Source organism: Choloepus didactylus, chromosome 6, assembly GCF_015220235.1.
Source record: "Choloepus didactylus isolate mChoDid1 chromosome 6, mChoDid1.pri, whole genome shotgun sequence".
Classification (NCBI taxonomy): domain Eukaryota; kingdom Metazoa; phylum Chordata; class Mammalia; order Pilosa; family Megalonychidae; genus Choloepus; species Choloepus didactylus.
Window position 1 is genome coordinate 137,155,696 of NC_051312.1, and position 19,481 is coordinate 137,175,176.

The 19,481-nt window shown below is 41.2% G+C and overlaps 1 protein-coding gene across 2 annotated transcripts in view; it reads left to right on the plus strand.

The window, feature by feature from the left end:
* Positions 1 to 11,318, plus strand: part of SORL1 (sortilin related receptor 1) — a 170,602-nt gene extending 159,284 nt beyond the window's left edge. For both annotated transcript variants that reach the window (XM_037841759.1, XM_037841758.1), the window contains exons 46-48: positions 668 to 860; positions 5,650 to 5,862; positions 7,266 to 11,318. In XM_037841759.1, the coding sequence (XP_037697687.1) occupies positions 668 to 860; positions 5,650 to 5,862; positions 7,266 to 7,333 (474 nt within the window). In that variant the 3' untranslated portion in view covers positions 7,334 to 11,318. The remainder of the gene's footprint in view (positions 1 to 667; positions 861 to 5,649; positions 5,863 to 7,265) is intronic.
* Positions 11,319 to 19,481: the final 8,163 nt, after the last annotated feature.

Consider the following 19,481-nt stretch of genomic DNA (forward strand, 5'->3'; position numbering starts at 1 on the left):
CCAGGGTACTTCCTGAGACATTCTAACTAGGGAGATGATTTAATACTCTCCTCTGGTGAATAGGAGCTTGAACCTACTGAAGTACTTCTTATTTCAAGGGCAGATGACGCTAAAATCAGCTTTGAGGTGTGGGAAGATGGGACAAGAAGCGAGCTGTGGGTGGACAATGGTGTTCCTACACTTTGCTCTGAAGAGAAACGTCCTGTCTTTTCTAATTGCGAATCCTTCCCCTTTCTTAACCCATGGCTTGAGTCCACTGTGGCCTGGATTTATTATTAGTCAAATCCCACGACAGCCAACTATTGCTGAATTTGTCCAGATTCTTTTGTGCTATGTAATGTTTTGAGACAAGTAGACGGCTGACGGGAACTTTGAGTGTGTATCCAAATGTTTATTAAAAAGGCTTTTGTTAGTGCCACACTTGTCATTTCCAGTATTCAGCTCGTCAACGTGTGTGCCAGTTATTTGGGATATGAAAATTCCCATTTTCTGAATCCAGTGTCTCAGTGGAAATGTACAAAGAACTAGTAAGAAACTCAGAGTGATGCTTTAACATCTATAAAAGCCTGCAATAAGGAGCTCACGTAAAGTTGGAATCACTAATAGAAATTGTCAGGCTCCCCTTATTCAACTTCCTGAGCTCTCTTTCTGTGTGTTGTGTTTTCAGGGCTATGAGATACACATGTTTGATAGTGTCATGAATATCACAGCATACCTGGGGAATACTACTGACAATTTCTTTAAGATTTCCAACCTGAAGATGGGTCATAATTACACTTTCACCGTCCAAGCCAGATGCCTTTTTGGCAGCCAGATCTGCGGGGAGCCTGCTGTCCTGCTCTTTGATGAGTTGGGATCTGGTGAGTCTGTGGCTGCCAGCTTTCGTCTTCAGTTCTTGGGAAATATCAAGGGTGTAGTATGGTTTGATGAACATGGAGCTTTCTCAAATGCATTTAAAATATTCTCTCAGCTCAAAAAAAAGTAACCTATGTATCATTTAATTAGCCGCTGGGTTATTTAACAAATACTTTCTGAACCAGGCATAGTGCGAGGAGCTAGGATTACAAAGGTGACTGTATTCTGAATATAAAACTCAGCTGTCAGGTAGAAGGGAGGCAAGGCTAATAGGTTTTGTTTATAAAGGGGGTTCTACTTGGGAAACACTAGGGTAATAAGAGTTTGGTGGTATTTTTTTTTTTTTAATTATTAAATTCAGTTTTCTTGAGATATATTCACATACCATACAGTCATCCATGGTGTACAATCAACTGTTCATAGTACCATCATATAGCTGTGCACTCATCACCCCAATCTATTTTTGAACATTTTCCTTACACCAGAAAAAATAAGAATAAGAATAAAAAATAAAAGTAAAAAAGAACACACCCAAATCATCCTCCCCATCCCACCCTATTTTTCGTTTAGTTTTTTGTCCCCATTTTTCTACTCATCCATCCATACACTGGATAAAGGGAGTGTGATCCACAAGGTTTTCACAATCACACTGTCATCCACTGTAAGCTACATTGTTACACAGTCATCTTCAAGAGTCAAGGCTACTGGGTTGGAGTTTGATAGTTTCAACTATTTACTTCTAGCTATTTCAATACATTAAAAACTGAAAAGGGTTATCTATGTAGTGTATAAGAATGTCCACCAGAGTGACCTCTTGACTCCATTTGAAATCTCTCAGCCAGTGAAAGTTTATTTCGTTTCATTTTGCATCCCTCTTTTGGTCAAGAAGATATTCTCAATCCCACAATGCTGGGTCCAGATTCATCCCCGGGAGTCATATCCCGTGTTGCCAGAGAAATTTACACCCCTGGGAGTCAGGTCTCACGTAGGGGGGAGGACAGTGACTTCACCTGCCTAGCTGGCTTAGCAAGAGAGAGGGGGCCACATCTGAGCAATAAAGAGGCACTCGGGGAGACTCGTAGGCACAATTATATGCAGGTTTAGCCTCTCCTGTGCAGTAACAAGCTTCATAAGGGCAAGCCCCAAGATAGAGGGCTCGGCATTCCAAACTGTCATTCCTCAATGTTTGTGAGAACATCAGTAACAATCCAGGTGAGGAAATCCAATATTTCCCACATTTTCCGCCAGCTTGCCAGGGTAGCCCTGCATATGTGTTTTTATTCTCTGCCCAAATTACTTTGGGATGTGTTGCTATTTCACACTAACCTATACAAACCTACCAGATTTCTCTTCCTATTCAAAGTTCCATGTAATTATGGTGTTTGAACAAACTGACTGTTCAAGTTAAATTGTTTAGAAAATACAGATCCTGCACCAAGTAAACATCTCTTCCCTTGGTCTCACATGGAAGTTGAAGTTTTAAAACACAGTCAACAGCGACCTTTACCTTTTGGCCCGATTTGCCCTAGTCCTAACCAGATCTGCTTCATTGATATCTCTAATTGAAGTCTGGGTTCTTTTTCAGCTTTTTTTTTTTTAACAGTTACTGTATATACTAATACTAGCATTTGTATCTGCCAAGCTCTAGCTCTGAGTTTCATATGTCACACAGATACCCAGAGTTCCAGAGACCAAGCAGGTTATACACGAAGGAATCAGCATCTCAGAGTTTGGAAATAGCCATTACAATTTAGGAATAGATGTGACTGCTTTAAGAGCTTACAATCTAGGGACCATTACAATAATCGTTCCCCTGGTAAACTGTGCTCTTTTAAGATTCAATTCTGAGTTTACACATTGTAGTTAGTCCATATTAGTGAGGCATTATAGTGTTTGCCTTTGTTTTTGGCATACTTCACTCAAAATGCTGTCTACAGTTTCCATTCACCTCTTTGTATGTCTCACAGCTTCACTCCTTCTCTTCTGGAGTTGCTCAATATTCCATTGTATGCATACACCACAGTTCACCATTCTGTTGCTCAGTCAATGTACCCTTAGGCCACCTCCACCCACTGCAAATCATGAATACTGCCTCCATAAACACCAGTGTGCAAATGTCCATTCATGTCTCTGCTCTCAGATCTCCCAAGTACATACCCCACAATAGGTTTGCAGGATCTTATGGCCCCCACATACTTAGCTTCTTGTGGAACCACCACACTGTCCTCCAGAAAGGCTATACCATTCTAACTTCTCATCAACAGTAAATAGGTACATCCCTCTCCCCATGTTTTCTCTAGCACTTTTATCCCTCTTTGTATTTTTCCCTATAATTTTATAGAGATGTATTCACATACCATACAATTATCCACAGTATACAATCAGTTGTTCACAGTATCATCATACAGTTGTGCATTTATCACGACAGTCAGCACCTGAACATATTGACTACTGCAAAAAAAAAAAGGTGTTTTTTTTTTTTTAAATGAATAATAAAAAGGATAATAAAAAGAAAAATAAAACATCAAACAAGACAATATAATAGTAAGGGCAGACAACACCACCACTACCAAGAATTCTGTATTCCTCCTTTATATCCCCCTCTCATACACATTTAACTTTGGTATATTGCCTTTGTTACATTTAATGGAAGCATATTACAATGTTACTGTCGACTCCAGTAGGCTTCGATTATATTTTTTCCCTGATACCATCCCTTTTTCAACACTCGGCATGGTTGACATTCATTTGTTCTCCCACATGTGAGAACATTTTTATATTTGTACATTTAGTCACAATCATTCACCACTCCAGTTTTTGCTAAGTTATACAGTCCCAGTCTTTATCGGCTATCTTTACCTCTTGTGTCATGCGTGCCTCTATCTGGTGGTATGTTTTTTGTAGAACTTCTCTGAAACTCTAACATGTGGCAATACCCTATTATTCTCCAGTCTTGGTGGCACTGGTTTTTACAGCTCTTGCCTTTTCATTTAGATGTCAGCCTCAGATCAGGACTTGGATTTCGCCTGATAGCTCTGTCTCATGGACAGTCACAGATATTAGTATGGGGCCAGGCTGGTGGCAGAGGAGAGAATATTCCATTTACCCAAAAAGTCATGTCCACTTACATCATCATAGCTTGGCCAGGATTTAAACATTTGCCACTGGTTTTTTTAGTTCCACTTACTCCGAGCCAAGAACTAACCAGGGCTCAAGCCAAAATCTTGTCATAGAGTGGGTTCTGGTGGGGTACTTATCTTGCAGCCTCCCTAAAAAAGGGAAACATTGCATATCTCAGCCCCTTTGGAGAATCATGGTTTATATTAACATCGTAGTGGCTCTGAGAAGTCCTATAAAAAACAGACAACCCAACTCTTCTATTTGGGTTTCCCAGATAGAATGCCATATAAATAGTGAGATGTACTTCAGAAATATGCTTGGAAAAAAACTGTTGTGAGGACATCTGTCAGCTCCCTTTGTAAAACCAAGTTCATCAGGAAGAAAGAGTTAGACCTCTTGGACCCCATCCTGCGCCTTGATGCTCACTTTCCCCTTGGAAGTAGGAATTGAGGGTGAGAACTCACAACTCCTATTGCCTCCACCAGGCTGGCTACCTCTTTACTATTCCAGTCTACAGCACTCCCTTAACTTAAAGTTGGGGAAATTAAGTTGGGACACATTAAATAAGATTTGACTATAGTTTCTTCCTATTAATGAAATAATGAAAGACAAGTGAACAAAGATATGAATATCAAATTTTTTATTAGGCACATAAGAAATGGCTTCTCCCTGGCCCATCTTTTAACAAGTACCCTGCCCTGATGGCTTCCTGGGCAGCCAGGGAGCTGTCCCCACGTGGCAAAGGCCTTGCTACATTTCCTCCCCTACACTGGAGGACAACTTGCATCTTGAGGCTCCTCTTGGAGACCCTAGACCTAGCAAATTCCCTTCTGCTTCCCGAGATAGGAAGTTGCTGCCAAAGTTCCATTTTCCTGCCTTCGGCTCATCCTTTTCCCAAGATTTTTGACATTTTAGAGAAGTCTGATCCTTTCAAGGACACCAACCCTCAGCCCAGCAGTGTTTGGCCTTGCTCTAAAGCCCCAGTCACACAAATCTCTGAGTTAGTCATGTCATAAAGCTAGCATTTGTTTAAGACTATAGAGAAGACATTATTGCAATATTTATAAGCACCTGAGTGGCTTTGCTACAATTTAAAAATGTTAAATGTATAGGGAAAGGTTATCCTTTTCTCTTTTTTTTTTTTTTTTTAAATTTAAGTGAAAAACCGAATAAAACCTCCTGAGCTGTTAAGTCAGTATTCTAGTAAAGGAATCTTGTTTGTATCCCTTAATGGAGCTTCAGGTAATTGCAATTCAGAGCAAATTTGTGCCAAGTAGGGGGAAATAATTGCAGTCTCGTTAATTAGTGGTCTGATTTCACATCCTCTTCTGTAAGGCAAGCAAGTGGTCTTAAGTAATAATGCTAATGAAATCAATGTTGATACCCCAACAAAGGTCTCCCTTCCAAGAGATTAAATAACCAACAAGGCAGTGATTAGGAGTCTAATGTAATTACCGTATTTGCATGCATAGAGCCATGGTCTATCGGCTCCATGGCAAGCAGTCAGGAAGCAAACAGGCATCCCATGTCACACTAGGCAGGTGGTTTGGGGAACTGTTGCAAACTTTTAGCCTTTTTGGTGTGAGGGGGTGGGGATGGGGTGCAGCGGTATTGCCTGGTCCATTCTCCTGCCCTCAGGTGGGAGGCTTATTGGTTGGGATCTTGCCTTGGCAGGTGGGGACATGTCAGCATCTCAGGCCACTCAATCTACTGACGTGGCTGCCGTTGTGGTGCCCATCTTGTTCCTGATCCTGCTGAGCCTGGGAGTTGGATTTGCCATCCTGTACACAAAGCATCGCAGGTTGCAGAACAGCTTCACAGCTTTCGCCAACAGCCACTATAGTTCCAGGCTGGGGTCAGCGATCTTCTCCTCTGGGGATGATCTGGGTAAGTGGGGTAGAGCATGTTGGCTCTTCCTCCTGGAGTAGACCCACACAAAGCCAGTGACTCTATTATTCAGCCCGCTTTCTGATACTAGAGCCTTTATATCAAATGAGTTATTCATTAAACAATAATCCACTGCTTTGGGTTGCATCAGTTGAAGCCCTTAACTTTAAACTTTCTCCTAAATTGAAATACCAGTATTCTCTTCGACAATATCATCCTGGCCTGAGACAGGGAGCGGTTCTATGGAAGAAATGGTAGGTGCTAGCTTGCCTTGTACAGAAAGGATAGATATGAGAATCCTGGGCTTTGAAGTTCTCCAGAGTATTGGAAAATGCCCAAGAATCGGTCTCATCCTTCACAGACCTTTGGAGAGCTCTGGTGGTCTAAGTCAAGATAAAAAGTAACACTTTCCCAATCAGCTTCTATCAAATGATGCCCTTCCCATCTTGCTATTTTTCCTTCCAATTGCTATTGCAACCTCACCAGCCAGTCTTGTGTGTATCAAAAACATATAGCATGAGAAAAAGAAGGAAACATCCCTTTTAGAAATGCCTGTACACTCAGGTTATTAAATGCTAAACAGCAAGTAGACCACTTAACGTAATAAAATGGTTGCGTTAAAAGGTTCTCCCAAACCCAGGCCCCTGAATATGAGTTTATATATTTATTTCTCAAGAAAATTAGTTATAATTAACTTTTCTTTTTTTATAAAGACACTTATGTATTGCCATTCACTGGTCATTTGATATTAGCTCTGTTTTCTTTTCTGCTCAGTTTTTTCTTGCTTAACAAGCAAGCACATGGCTGCCTTTCATGAATAGGGTGGGTTCTTTGCTTTCACTGTTGGGGCAAACGGAGTGGACTCCAGAGTTCCATGCAGTAACCCTGGAATGCGGGCCAGCTCTTAGTTGCCCAGCATTGTATGTGGGGCCATGAGGGGAGAACTGTTGGTCTGGGAAGCTGTCTTCATAAAGCTTAAAGTCCTCCAGGATCCTTTTTCTCAAAAGCAGTGGGAGTTCAAAGAAAAAGCAGACAATGAAGTTAACTGTGCTAAAGTAGGGTGTGGATAACTCAAACTGGGAAATCCAAACTACCCAGTTAGCTTTTGGATAGTTAATAAGGTTCTTCTTCCTAAAAGATTTACTTTCCTTATTTGGTTAAGTTCAAGTCATCATTAAAAAGCTTGACCACTCGTTGATGGAAAGAAGGTAACCTGAGAGTGGTGGAGAAAAGCTGGGCTAGGTTTCAGAATAGATTGTTGTACTTGGCAGGCTGAGCTGTTTGCTGTTGATTGGGGTGGTGGGAGTGGTGGTGGTGGTGGTGGTGGGGTCGGCAGAGGGGTGGGATGGGAGGTGGGCAGAAGTACGCTGGAACTCACTAGGGACTGAATGTTTTGTCTTTAGGGGAGGATGATGAAGATGCTCCTATGATAACTGGATTTTCAGATGACGTCCCCATGGTGATAGCCTGAAAGAGCTTTCCTCACTAGAAACCAAATGGTGTAAATATTTTATTTGATAAAGATAGTTGATGGTTTATTTTAAAAGATGCACTTTGAGTTGCAATATGTTATTTTTATATGGGCCAAAAAAACAAAAGCAAAAACAAAACAAAAACAAAGGAAAGAATCGAATGAATAAACTTTGTAGTGATCAACTGTGAACTTCAAACCAGGTTGATTTTAGTAACCAAATTGCTTTGATTTGACATTAATGTAGTCTTACAGGATTGTGCTTTCTGGGCATGCTTTTAAGTCTGTGAGATAATTTTGGTTCAACAAATTGGTCATTCGTTTTATTTTTTTTCTAAGACACAGAAATGTATTTAATAAAATCTTCAAGAGAGGTTGATGGGTGAAATCCCTTCTCCTTGAAGGTGTGATCAGATTTTGAATTTTGTTTGGATTTAGTTTATATGAAACTGTTTGGGTGTATTATGGGGGGGGGTTCCTTGATGTTGTTTTGTTAATTTATTGGGACTCTGTTTAAGGCCAGGCTTCAGTGGGCGTCTGACACTGCATGTGTTATGAGCCCCTGCACCATAGGGTTGGGGAATGGGGAACAGAAGCCTTTTTGTTGCCATTCCAGAAGCAATCCACTGTTATTCACTTATGTGTTGCATAATGGCATTTGACAGGAGAGATCATTGAATCTTTGCTCAATTTCAGGTAATATTCATATATGGATCTTACTGTATATGCCTCTGTACAAGATGTAGCTTTGAAAGCTACAAAATGATAACACTGCTTTATTATACACTGGTGTAATTGTCATTGCAAAAAAATTCCTCTGGTCGTGGCAGAGAGTTCTCAGAACTGTGTCACGACACATCACATGTACTAACAGATAAACTGGCAAATATAGTACCTAAGTTTTCCATTTTAGATACATTTTTAAAAAATTTACAGCTGAAGAATGTCAGTTTTTGTATTTGTGTTGAGGTGGCCCCTTGTCATCCTAGGAAATCCATACTGCTAAATGTGGTCATTTTGAATTGAGTCAGTGCCTTCTCTTTTTTTTCTTTTCCTCCACCTTCCCATCCCCTGCCTTCACCTGTTCAAAAGAAACAGTGCTATTCACTCTCACAGAGATTCTGGAGATCTACAAAGTCTTGACTACTGAATCCAGTTAACAGTAATAACCACACTAGAGTTGGTCCTTTTATTCCCTTCGCAAAAGACGCCGTGCTTTTTTCTTCCGCCTTGAAAACGTTACCCCTGCCTTCAAATCATGGCCGTGTGCCACTTCTGCAGAACCCACTGTGGACCGACGGCCACTCCTTAGACTTAGGGTCATAGGGGTCAGAGTCTAGCATTGCTGTGACTGTGCTGTATGACGTCCTCCCAGCTGAGCAGCCACAGCCCTGGGACTCTCCCAAGGTCATGCCTCTGAATGTGTGTCCCTTATATGCAAGCTTCCTGAAGCCCCCATCTCCCCCTTGATGCAGTGCATCACTTTCTCACAAGTATTTGGTTTCTTTTAACCAAAAGTATCATTCTTGGGTGATAATATTGTTTTGTTCTTCCTGAGGATTGTTTGGAAAACAAAAAAAGGAGCCAAGTAAAATATTGAGTTTTTAATTTTTATTTATATTGTGTATGAGTAGATGAGGAATATTTTAAACTATAGAACTTTAGTCTGCCACAAGGGTAAGGTTCTATTTTTTTTTTTAAAGTGATGAAAACAATAAGCCTACTTCCAGCATATTGTCTCTTCTTTCCTATCTCTCTCCATTTTTATTTTTTTTTAAAGACTGGAGTTTCATTGGCTTTATCTTGACTTTCCTTGGAGTTTTACCACCACCCCTTTACTAAGCTCTTTAAGTAGCTGAAAGATGAATGATCTAGCAGGAGGAAAGTCATTTAATTGAACCATTAGAAAGTATATTTTCTCCTCTTTTCTCGTCAACTTTTTGGTGGCATTTGTAAAAGCTGATAGAAAAGGCTCTGAGACATTGTTTTCCATTATTCCATAGACAAGTTTTGTGGGTTTTCTTTTTTGTTTTTTTTTATAGTGCATATGTCTCCAGTTGGCAACTGGAGAAATTTTTGAGAATCAAGTTCTAGCTCCCAGTGCCTCCCCAATGCTTAGTACATAGTACTGTATAGACTGGAAAATGCCACTGTGCTGTTTGAGAAAAAGCAGCCTTTTAGGGCTAGAGTATTTTATATAAACAGAAGAGCTCAGTTCCTGAGAACTAAGCCAGATAGATGCAGCTATGTGTAAATTGTATATTTTTATGAACTTTTGAAGCACGCACTCTCCTTTTCCCTCCACATTGTTTTGTGGGGTTTTGATGTATATGTGCCATCTGCGAGAGGCCAGAGGTTGGAGTGACAATAGGAAATGAAAACAAAACTCCGTCCAGCCTTTGAAGGTGACCACAGTCTTTGCTGTGACCAGTTGGAGCCCTTGGTTGCTTCTGAAGAAGGGGCTTTTGTACCTCATTGGAAATGGCCAATGTACTTCTCTCCCAGGGTACATTAGAATGTCGGAGGCCCATCTCCGTGTGGACCACAGCGGACTACTAATTGGCCACTAAAATTTGGCGGGCAGGTGTTTTGCATATGAGATTTCTCTGGAAGCTGATTTGGCTCTTTTATGTGTTGAATGCCTCTGGGAGTTCTGCAGAGAATTCCAGGGTGAAACCCCATCTACTCAAACCTGTTTGCAGAGAGCTGAGAAGCTCCAGCAGCTACTGCTGTCCTGGCAAGCTGGGTAAATAATTTGGATGCTGGGTCAATGGTTGAAACTTCTGACTGATGGAAAAAGGGGGTTCTGAAGCCTGATTCCACCTCTGGTGGCATCACTCAGGGCATTTGGATGCGAGAGACATGGGACACAGTAGCTTCCTGTTCTCGCCTGCCCATCATGTGTGGCTCAATAGATTAAGCTATGGTTTTCAATTCAGAGAATGTAACCCTTTCTCAAAGCAGTGGCCATTTGGGGGACAACTGGGAGAGTAATGGTGTGATACAGCCCTCATTTATGATTTGGAGAATCCTGCCTTCACGTACCCACCCAGTAATCATTCCATCTGGTGGGACATTCCCAGTACTTCCTTAAGGGCAGAAATCCCATCTTGTCACCCCCATCAGAGAGTTATGGTAAATCCCTAAGAAGATTTCTCTCTGTGTTTGGCAGAGTTGGGGGTGGGTGGGTGGGGGTGTCCCTCAGAGAAGGGATCGAGGGATACAAGAAACTGAACACCACCTCCAGATCGATTTTAGGAATTGACTCTAAAACTCAGTGCAGAATCTTCACTTGGGATTGTATCTTGGCATTCCTGTGTGTTGTTTTTCTTAACTGGAGTGTGTGCTGCCTTTCAGGTACAATTTTTGTGTAATAAAGCCAGTGCATTAAGTTTATATATACTACTTTCTATGCAAGACTGAGATGTGGAATAGATAGCAAGAGATATGTACTGTTCGGTACACGGACAATACGTATTCGGAAGGGGTACCACCGCCTAACATAGGTTGAGGGAGGATAGGTTGTAGACATGTTTCTGCCCACTAATTTTGAGCAGCCATATTATGAATTAAATCATCAGAGCCAAGTAACCCAAGAATGGTATTAGTGTCATGTGCAGAAGCTCGAGTGGAATAACCGTGAATGCTGAAGCGGAACATTGTTCTCAGATATTCCATGTCACTTATCATTTAAAGACTCTTGATATGAATTACTAGAAACTTTAGGCAAAATCAAAAGTATTTGCAGCAAAATAAAGGCCTACTCTGCTCTTATTTAAAGTGAAACACTGTATACTTGTTTCTCTCCAAAGTGAAATTAGGTATTTATAATTTTGATTGCCTTGATAAGTTTTCAAGTCACTGATTTCTGCTGAAGATTTTACTATATTGTTGCACAATTTTAAGATAATTTTTGTCTCAATGTCTACTTTTTTCACTGAATAAAAATTTAACTGGGTCAAGAAAACATATATTTAAAACTCCACTCTCTTTGCTTGTCTTGTGTTGTTCTTTTGAGTGCGATAATGATGGTAAATACAGTCTCTGAACACCATTTGAGTGGGCTGTCTTAGAAGGATGTTTATTTCTTAGGTGAGAGAACACTAAGACCTGAAATAATTTTGTTGGAAACAAGCTGGTTTCACAGGGTGGACCCTTGAAGAACGAGATGTCTTTGTGTTGGCTGTGGAGTGGGGAGACGTGGTGGTGGCTGTTTGGAAGCAAACAGAATTATTCCATAGGGGCAATGACTAAAGGGCCTCTCTTAAACTTGTAACTCCATGTGCTAAGAAACCATTGACTAAGAAGGCCATTTTCAAATCAAAGAGAAGAAAGCATAGTGGTAGAGAGCGCGTCCAGGAGGTTTCCGTAGCAAATGAAGTCTTGGGAAGAATGCCGCACTTACCTAAAATAAGTGAATGATAAATGGGTCTGTAAATCAAAATTGGAGAGTATGGAATTGGATGAGGGGGGCAGGCTTTTTGAATTGAGCAGGTCTTCTAGTTTGCCACTTCCATTCAGAGTTTTATTTTAGGTTAATATCTTAAGTATTATCATCCTGTTTATAGACAAGAAAAAAAAAAGGCTCAGAGAGGTTAAGTAATTCGTGTAGAAGAAACCAAATAGTAAATGGCAAAAACTAGCCTTCACTCCCAGTGTTTCTGATTGTTGATCCCGGTGTCTTACTGTGTTCCACTGCCTCATGTAACCGGTTGTTCAGTGCAGAAGGCACACACTTCAACACAGCAAAGGCCATCTCCCAAGAGGAATCACAGGTGGGTACCATGTGGTGAATTTGCCTGGTCGTGGCTTAGCCCTTAGTTTTTCAGGCTTGGATAGCTTGTTTTGTCAACACACAATAGTGAATTGGCCTCTCCTGGGAAAACACACCTTGACTAAGCTTGTGGGATTGACATGCGACACCATGAAGTCCATTCATTAATTCACCATGGAATGTTAGCATGAGCAGTGCTTTCTCCCTCTTTAGGGAGGTCTCCCTTGGAAGCCAGTCACAGCTATAAGATTTTCTGGTAAGCATGGATGTAGGCAAAAGGAAGTGGGAGGGGTCCAGGCTCAATAGTGATTGCCCAATAAATATTGAATGGACGAAGGAATGATTGACAATCCACAACAGGAATAATCTCAATCCACGTTACAACTCCCTGTATCCATTCTACTAAAGGAGGTCTTGCAAGTGGGTCTAATACTTGAAGTCCATTGACTGAGCTTCCCCAACGCCAGGCATGGGCATTGCCCACGTCTTCCACTCTGACTCATCTTTTTCTGCATTTTGTGGTTGAGTCAACTCCTCTCTCTCTCTCTAAAACATTCTACAGCAAATATTTATGCATTTGGATGTTTTCAATGAAAGCTTCCTGGCCTGAGTGTCATTGTATCTCAAAGATTGTTCTGTCCTGTTACGTGTTGATACTAGAGTTTAACTTGGAGAAGACATTGTTTTTGAGTACTGGGGTGCACCTCAGCATAGCTCCCAAATTCTAACCACATCTGCCAGCTAATAAATAACCCACAGCAAATTAAAAATGGAAAGAGGCTGCTAAAGACAAACACTGACAATAAAAAAAAAAAGACAAAGAATCTTATGGTTAGGTTTATCAGAAGGCCTATAGTAGAGATAAAAGGACTCAATGAAACACACCTTTTGGGGCCATTTAGTTGGGGACAAGGAGTCTTACACATTGCATAGCTCACTCGATTAGAATAAAAAAAGTTCCCTTCTATCTACCCCTATTCTTTGCCGTTTGCTGTGTTAAACTGTAAACATTTTTCTTAAGTTCTAAAAATGATTCTGTGGTTTAGGTATTATCCTTTATTTCAAAAGATGAGGAAATTAATCTTAAGAGAGCTTGAGTAACTTCTCCAAGATGTGGCAGAATCAAAATTCAAACTTAGATTTATTCTGTTATTAAGTTTGTGCTTTTAATCGGCATGCTATTTTGCCATTTTGGTAAAACATCAGATAATGTAATAGTGATACTGTCTGTTGAAAAAATTCAGGGACACAGGTAATACATTTTTAAAAGATTTCCATCAGAAAGATAAACAATGAACTTTGGGGACATAAAGAAGTATGCTTCAATTTTTTGCAAAATCATTTATGTGGAACACAACATTGCCCACTGATGCTGGATCCAAGGAGCCCTTTTTATTTTTAACTGGAAAATGTTTTTTTTTTGGCCAAGAATTAAGTACTTAAGAGGAACACTAAGTATTCTTTTACTTTACAACAATCCAGTTAGATTTTATCAAAACCCTTTGCATCTTGGGAAAAAAATTTCAGCGCACATTTTATTCACCTTCATGCATACAGCAAAACACACTGCCGCAACACGTTCCATTAGGGCGATAACTGGGCGAGCACGAGACCATTAGGTCCCCAGCAAAAGGAGGTGGCTGCCATTCCTTACAACCAGCCCTCACAAACTGGCTTTGATGTCAGTGCTCCATCAATTTTTTTTTCAAAGATTATGTGTAGGGTAATTTGAGTCTGCAACAGTTCACAGAAGAACAATGATTTTATGCTTTTAAAAATGCTAATGTTATAATTGTAATGTCGCAACCCTATTTATTGCCAAAATGGCAGCTGGTAATGTTTGGGAATATTTGTATAAAAACAATGACATTTCATACTTAAAACTCAGCATCAGCAAACTTTGAGGAAGGAAAAAAGACTCGCATTTAAATGTAAATCAGCCTTTCATGAAATTTGCCCTTTGCATGTACCCCGGTCCATAAAGCCTTCGAGATCGATCAAATTAAGAGGGTTATTTTTCAATCTCACACACAGACACAGAACCTATTTGTTACCCAGAGATTGATCAAGACCTAAATGATGCTGAACTGTGTGTGGGAGTGTGCATGCATGCGTGTTTTTTTTTTTTTAATGGGATTCTTCGTAGCAGTAGATGAACCACCCAAGAACATCAAGCCCTTGACTCTAGGGACACCCTATTTTGGACCCCAGACAGCTTGACTGTTGCCAGGGATGAGCATACCTTCAAAAGAGAATGTTTTATCCCCATTGAGGTGATTCATGGGGGTATGTTTAAGACTGAATACAATACTCCTTAAAGTGACCCCATGAAATTCTGAGCAATGGCAGTCTCATTGCAATAAGTAATAACAGCAAAGATGTAATTTACTTGGTGCTAGTAAGTAGCACCAAGTTCTAAGTCTGAGGTCTTCCTATGTATTAATCCACTTGTGAAGACAACACCCCTTAAGGAGAGTATTATGTATTATTCTCATGTTATAGATAAGGAACCTGAAGCACAGGAGGTAAAGTAATTTCCTTAAGGTCACAAAAGCTAGTAGGAGGCAGAAACTGAGATTTGAACACAAGTAGCCTGGCTCTGGAGACTGCTCTTAACCACTTCACTACACAGCTACACAGCCCCTCCAAGTGACCATTTTCATAGCACCTATTTGGGTATATGTGTTTGGAATTTTTGAAAACAGCCATCTTATTTTTTAAAATAACATGTTTTTAAGTTATAAAAGGTATTTGTATACATTATTGAAATTTTGGAAAAATAAAAGCACCAAGAAGAAAATGAGATTTCCTGGTAATCCTAGAGATAACCACTGTTAACATTCGCTGTGTGTCCTTTTGACACTATGAGCAATTGCATTTGGTGACAAGTCTATTGCGAATATCACCGAGTCTGTGGTGGGGAGTGCATCAAACCTTTGCTGCTTCTATCAGGTCCTGGTTCCAACCACGAAGGTGAGTCTGAATTCAGACAGCAAAAGCAGAGTGATGTCCCTTTGCTCTTTGTACCGATAAACTGTTTTTGATAAAGGGTTACTTTGAAGACCAGTAGGTCCAGGAGCTTCTCACTGTGCCACCGGCTGCCTCTTTTCTCATCAGCCAAGTGCGTTGACTTATCTTCCACTCTAATGATGCTCATAGGAGGATGCCTTTGAGTCACTTTGTTTTCTCCAGCTCACCAAAGTTTTGCCCTATTCGGCATTTTGTTGCTTGGAAGATGGGGGGAACTGGGAAGGAAGTCGAGAGCGTTGGGATAAATGCCTAAGCAGAAGCTCAGTTGCAAACACAAAAAGGGGGATGTATCTGAACTCTGGGGAAGGGAGGGGGATTGTCTGAAGATGGCTAAAGGCTGGGTGGTGGGGACCAGTTTTCGTTCATCTGTGTGATGGGTTGGGAGGAGGAGAAGGAATCGGAAGGAGCTTTGGAGGCTTTCAGTGTTCGATAGTGAATACCATGTTTCAACTGGGCAGGAAATGGGTTAAAGGGCACCACAGTTTCTCACAAATGATTAAATGGCAGCACAAAGATAGATCAGTCATGCCAGAGCTTAGACGGTATAAAATATGGGTTATATCTCAATATAATAATATAGCCCTTTATTGGATTCTCTTAAATATCTGTGGCCTCTAGGATAGAGAGATGGGAGTTATCAGGTAAGAAGAAAAAAGAATCCTGAGGGTTGGGGCAGTTCCTGGAGAAGTTAAAGGTTAGTGCCAGGTTTCAAGTTCTGGGCTGGAAAGACTCACAGTAGAGGACCAGACTCATGGATCCCATAGCAACATTTGTTTAAGAAATACTTATCGAGCACTTTCTCTGAACCAGATCCTGTATTAGCTGTTGGGGATATAATATGGACTAAGACACATACGGTTTCTGCCCTCTGGAGCAACACAGAATAAAATCTCAGGGTTGTGAGGCCATTGGGGCCAGTCAACGCATGGCGGGTGGAAATGATTTTATGAGAGGAAATCGGTTGAGGATGTTAAATGACTTGCCTAAAATCTCAACAAATGGGTAAGCTAACCAGTCCTAATCCTACAACCCGGAATGAAACCCATGCTTGTGGAGCCCATAATTACGTTGTGGGGCGGGGGGAGGGTCCAGTTTGGGTGTGAGCCTGAGTCAGAGGCTTCATCCCAGTTTCTCCGAGGAGCCCCACGCTGGGGTGGAAGAGTGTGTCATGGCTGCTGACCCAGCTTTTGTTAATTAAGTGACATCTTGTTTCCTTTCGGCTATTTTTGTTTTCATTCACCCCTCTGCAGACTCAAGAAGAGGTGAATGAAAGAATCCCAGCACCCAATCACCAGCCTATATGCTAATACTATTCTGTTATTTTATACTCGGGAAATGAAAGCTAATTGTAACAACCGCAGCAAAATGTGCGAAAGTAGGCAGTCTTTTTTAATTTACAAAACACACATAAAGAATACATTTTTAAATAAGCCACCTTTTCAATTTCCCAGGGCTTCTCAGATCCCTTCTTTTAGCACAGATAATGGAACGCAGATGATACTTCGGTCTTAACCACTTCATCCTGAACTCTCTAACGCAGGTCATACTGAAGATGAGCCTCTGAAACATGAATTAACAAGTTGTTTTTTCCTCCTTGCTCTGAACCCCAGGAGTGGGAGTCCTCTCTCTCAGCCTCGTTTTTCAGGCAGCCCTGAAAATGCTGGCACAAGCAGCCGCCTTCTAACTGCCATATTGCCTGTCGATGTGACTGTAGCATCATTCCCCAAGGAATATGGAAGAGCAGGGAACGGAGGCCTTCCCTGACTGCTTCCGTGTGTCAAGTTCTATAACAGAGATCACGGCAGGATGGAAGCTGAAAATACATCCTTGCTCCCAGGCTAGCCCCTCACTGCATGCCATTCTTCATTCAAACAGCAGCGCCTCTCTGTTAATCTCCCAGGCAGCCTGAGTGAAGGGATGACACTCATATATACATATGTCCTGAGGAGGGATATGGTTATTTCTAAGATCACACTGGAAGAGTCATGACAGAATTAATTTTTCCTATTGCAGGGATCCATGGCTATTGGAACCCTTTGAGGGGAATCAGTTTTTCCTTCTCACCTGGTAAAAATTCCCATAACTTCTATTTTGGATGGGGAAACTAAGTTCCTTAAAATTAACAACTATATTGTCTCCTTCTTTTATATTGCCCACATCTACAACACTTCTGAATTTAAGATTATTTTGGAAATGCTTGTTGGGTGGATGGATGGGTGAATGCATAATGATATCTTCCATTTACTGAGGACCATTTACTGCGGATCAGTGACGTACCAGGCACTGCCACCTCGTTTAACATTATACTCCTTTGAAGTAAATATAGTCATCCCATTTTACAAAGGAGAAGATAAAACCAGTTTTTTTGCCCAGATCTGCCTGACCCAGAAGTCAACCCCCCTACTCTGTTGTCCACAGAGGGTCAGATGTGAGGGAAGTTTGATGGAGGGTCATTTGTGTTTTGAATGTTCCTTATCTTCAGAGTTCTGGAAGCTCCAAGGGAGACAGAGAAAAAGAAGACATGCAATTATGTGCTAGAGGAAACAGCAAGACATGGAGGGAAGAATGAGTCCAGAGATTTATGTGACCTCCCTATATCCTCATGGGGCGGGGGTGGGCTGTATAACCATTAATATTTCCTACTGCTCCAAAATTTGATGATACATTGAACAGATTAGAGTGAATGGAGAAACTACCTAGATGTAGCAAACTTAAAAAGGCATTCCAAGCTCAGGTGAATTTTGCTCTTGACCACAAAGAATTATGGGCCAGAAGTTGCTCTGCTAGCCACTGGATGTGAGAGAGTATACAAAACCTGACCTCTTTGTTTCAAGAGCATGAGCCACGGAAGCAGTGACTCTGGAAGGGACAGCACAAAAGTGGGTGGACTGTGTGTAATAAAACCCTGTCATTCAGCAGCCATGGTCCTGGGTGAAGCTTGGGGCAGGGTATGAGTGAAGAAGTAGAAGGCAAAGAATCATATAGATTGTGAACTTTGTTAGGTTTCCACAAAGCTTGGAACAATCCTTGACACTTAGTACCTATTTGTTGAGTGAATGTTCTTAAGAATGAATCAGTTAGTATGAGGTTCAGCTGCATATAATCTAAAACCTAAATAACAGTAGTTTTGAAAGAGAGGGATTGTATGTATGTTTGTTTGGTTTTGTGTAAAAGTAGTCTAGGGCTGGTACAGAAGCGTCAGTCATTAAAGATCCACGGTTTTTGTTTGTTTTTCTGTCTTTCTGCACTTTAGTATGGCTTTCCTCCTTTTGGGTCTTTAGTAGGTTGAATTTTGAATGGTGGCCCCTAAAAAGATATGTCCATGTCTTAATACCTAGAAACAGTGAATATTATCTTATATGGAAAAATATGTGATTAAGTTAAGGATCCTGAGAGGATTCTCTGGATTGATCCTAAATCTAATCACAAGATCTTATAAGACAGAGGCAGAAAGAGATTGGATGAGAAGCGGAGGAGGCCTCATACCCTCAGAGGCAGAGATTGGAGTGATGTGGGTACAAGCCAGGGAACGCCGACAGCCACCAGAAGCTGGAAGGGGTGAGGAAAGGTTTCTCCCATTGAGCCCCTGGAGAAAGTGGGACCAGCCAGATTTTGTACTTAAAGCATTCAAAACTATGAGAGAATAAATTTCAGTTGTTTTGAGCCATGAGGTTGGTGGTTATTTGTTATAGCAGCCACAGGAAATGACTGCAGGAGCTGCAGTTCCAGCCATCACATCCATGTTCCAGGCACCAAGAAGGAGGAAGATGCAAGGGAAACAGTGTCTCATAGCTGAGTCGGCTCCTTTGAAAGAACTTTCCTAGAATCTCTACCTAACTATTTCCACTTGCTGCTGGGACGTCTGGGAAAAGTAGCTCATTTAGCTGAGCTCATTGCCACTTCCAGTGACAAGGCTTTTGTTGGAAGTTTCAGCTCCAAGGAAGGTGCAGTGGAGGGAGTATGAGCCCAGGCTTCAGACTGATTCCCTCTGTCAGGCTCTGCAACTGACTAGGTGACTGCTGAGACCATTTGTCCCATCTCTTCTTGTCCATAAAATGGAAAAATGTTAACGCTGACATCAAAAGGTTGTTGCATTGTACAAATACAGCTTCCAAAGCGTTCAGAGAAAGGAGATTGCTTTCAGAGAATGATTGTTTCTTTTGTGACTGGTTTCACTACATACATCACTATTTGTGTCAACGTCATCTAGTCTTGAATTGTTCCTCGATGCTTTCATCTATGAAAATTTCTTTTCCCCAGTAAGTTTGTAAGGGATCTCCTTGAACACAGAGGCCAGGGCCACTGCTTTGCAAAACCCCAGGAGGCACACCATTCGCAGAGAAC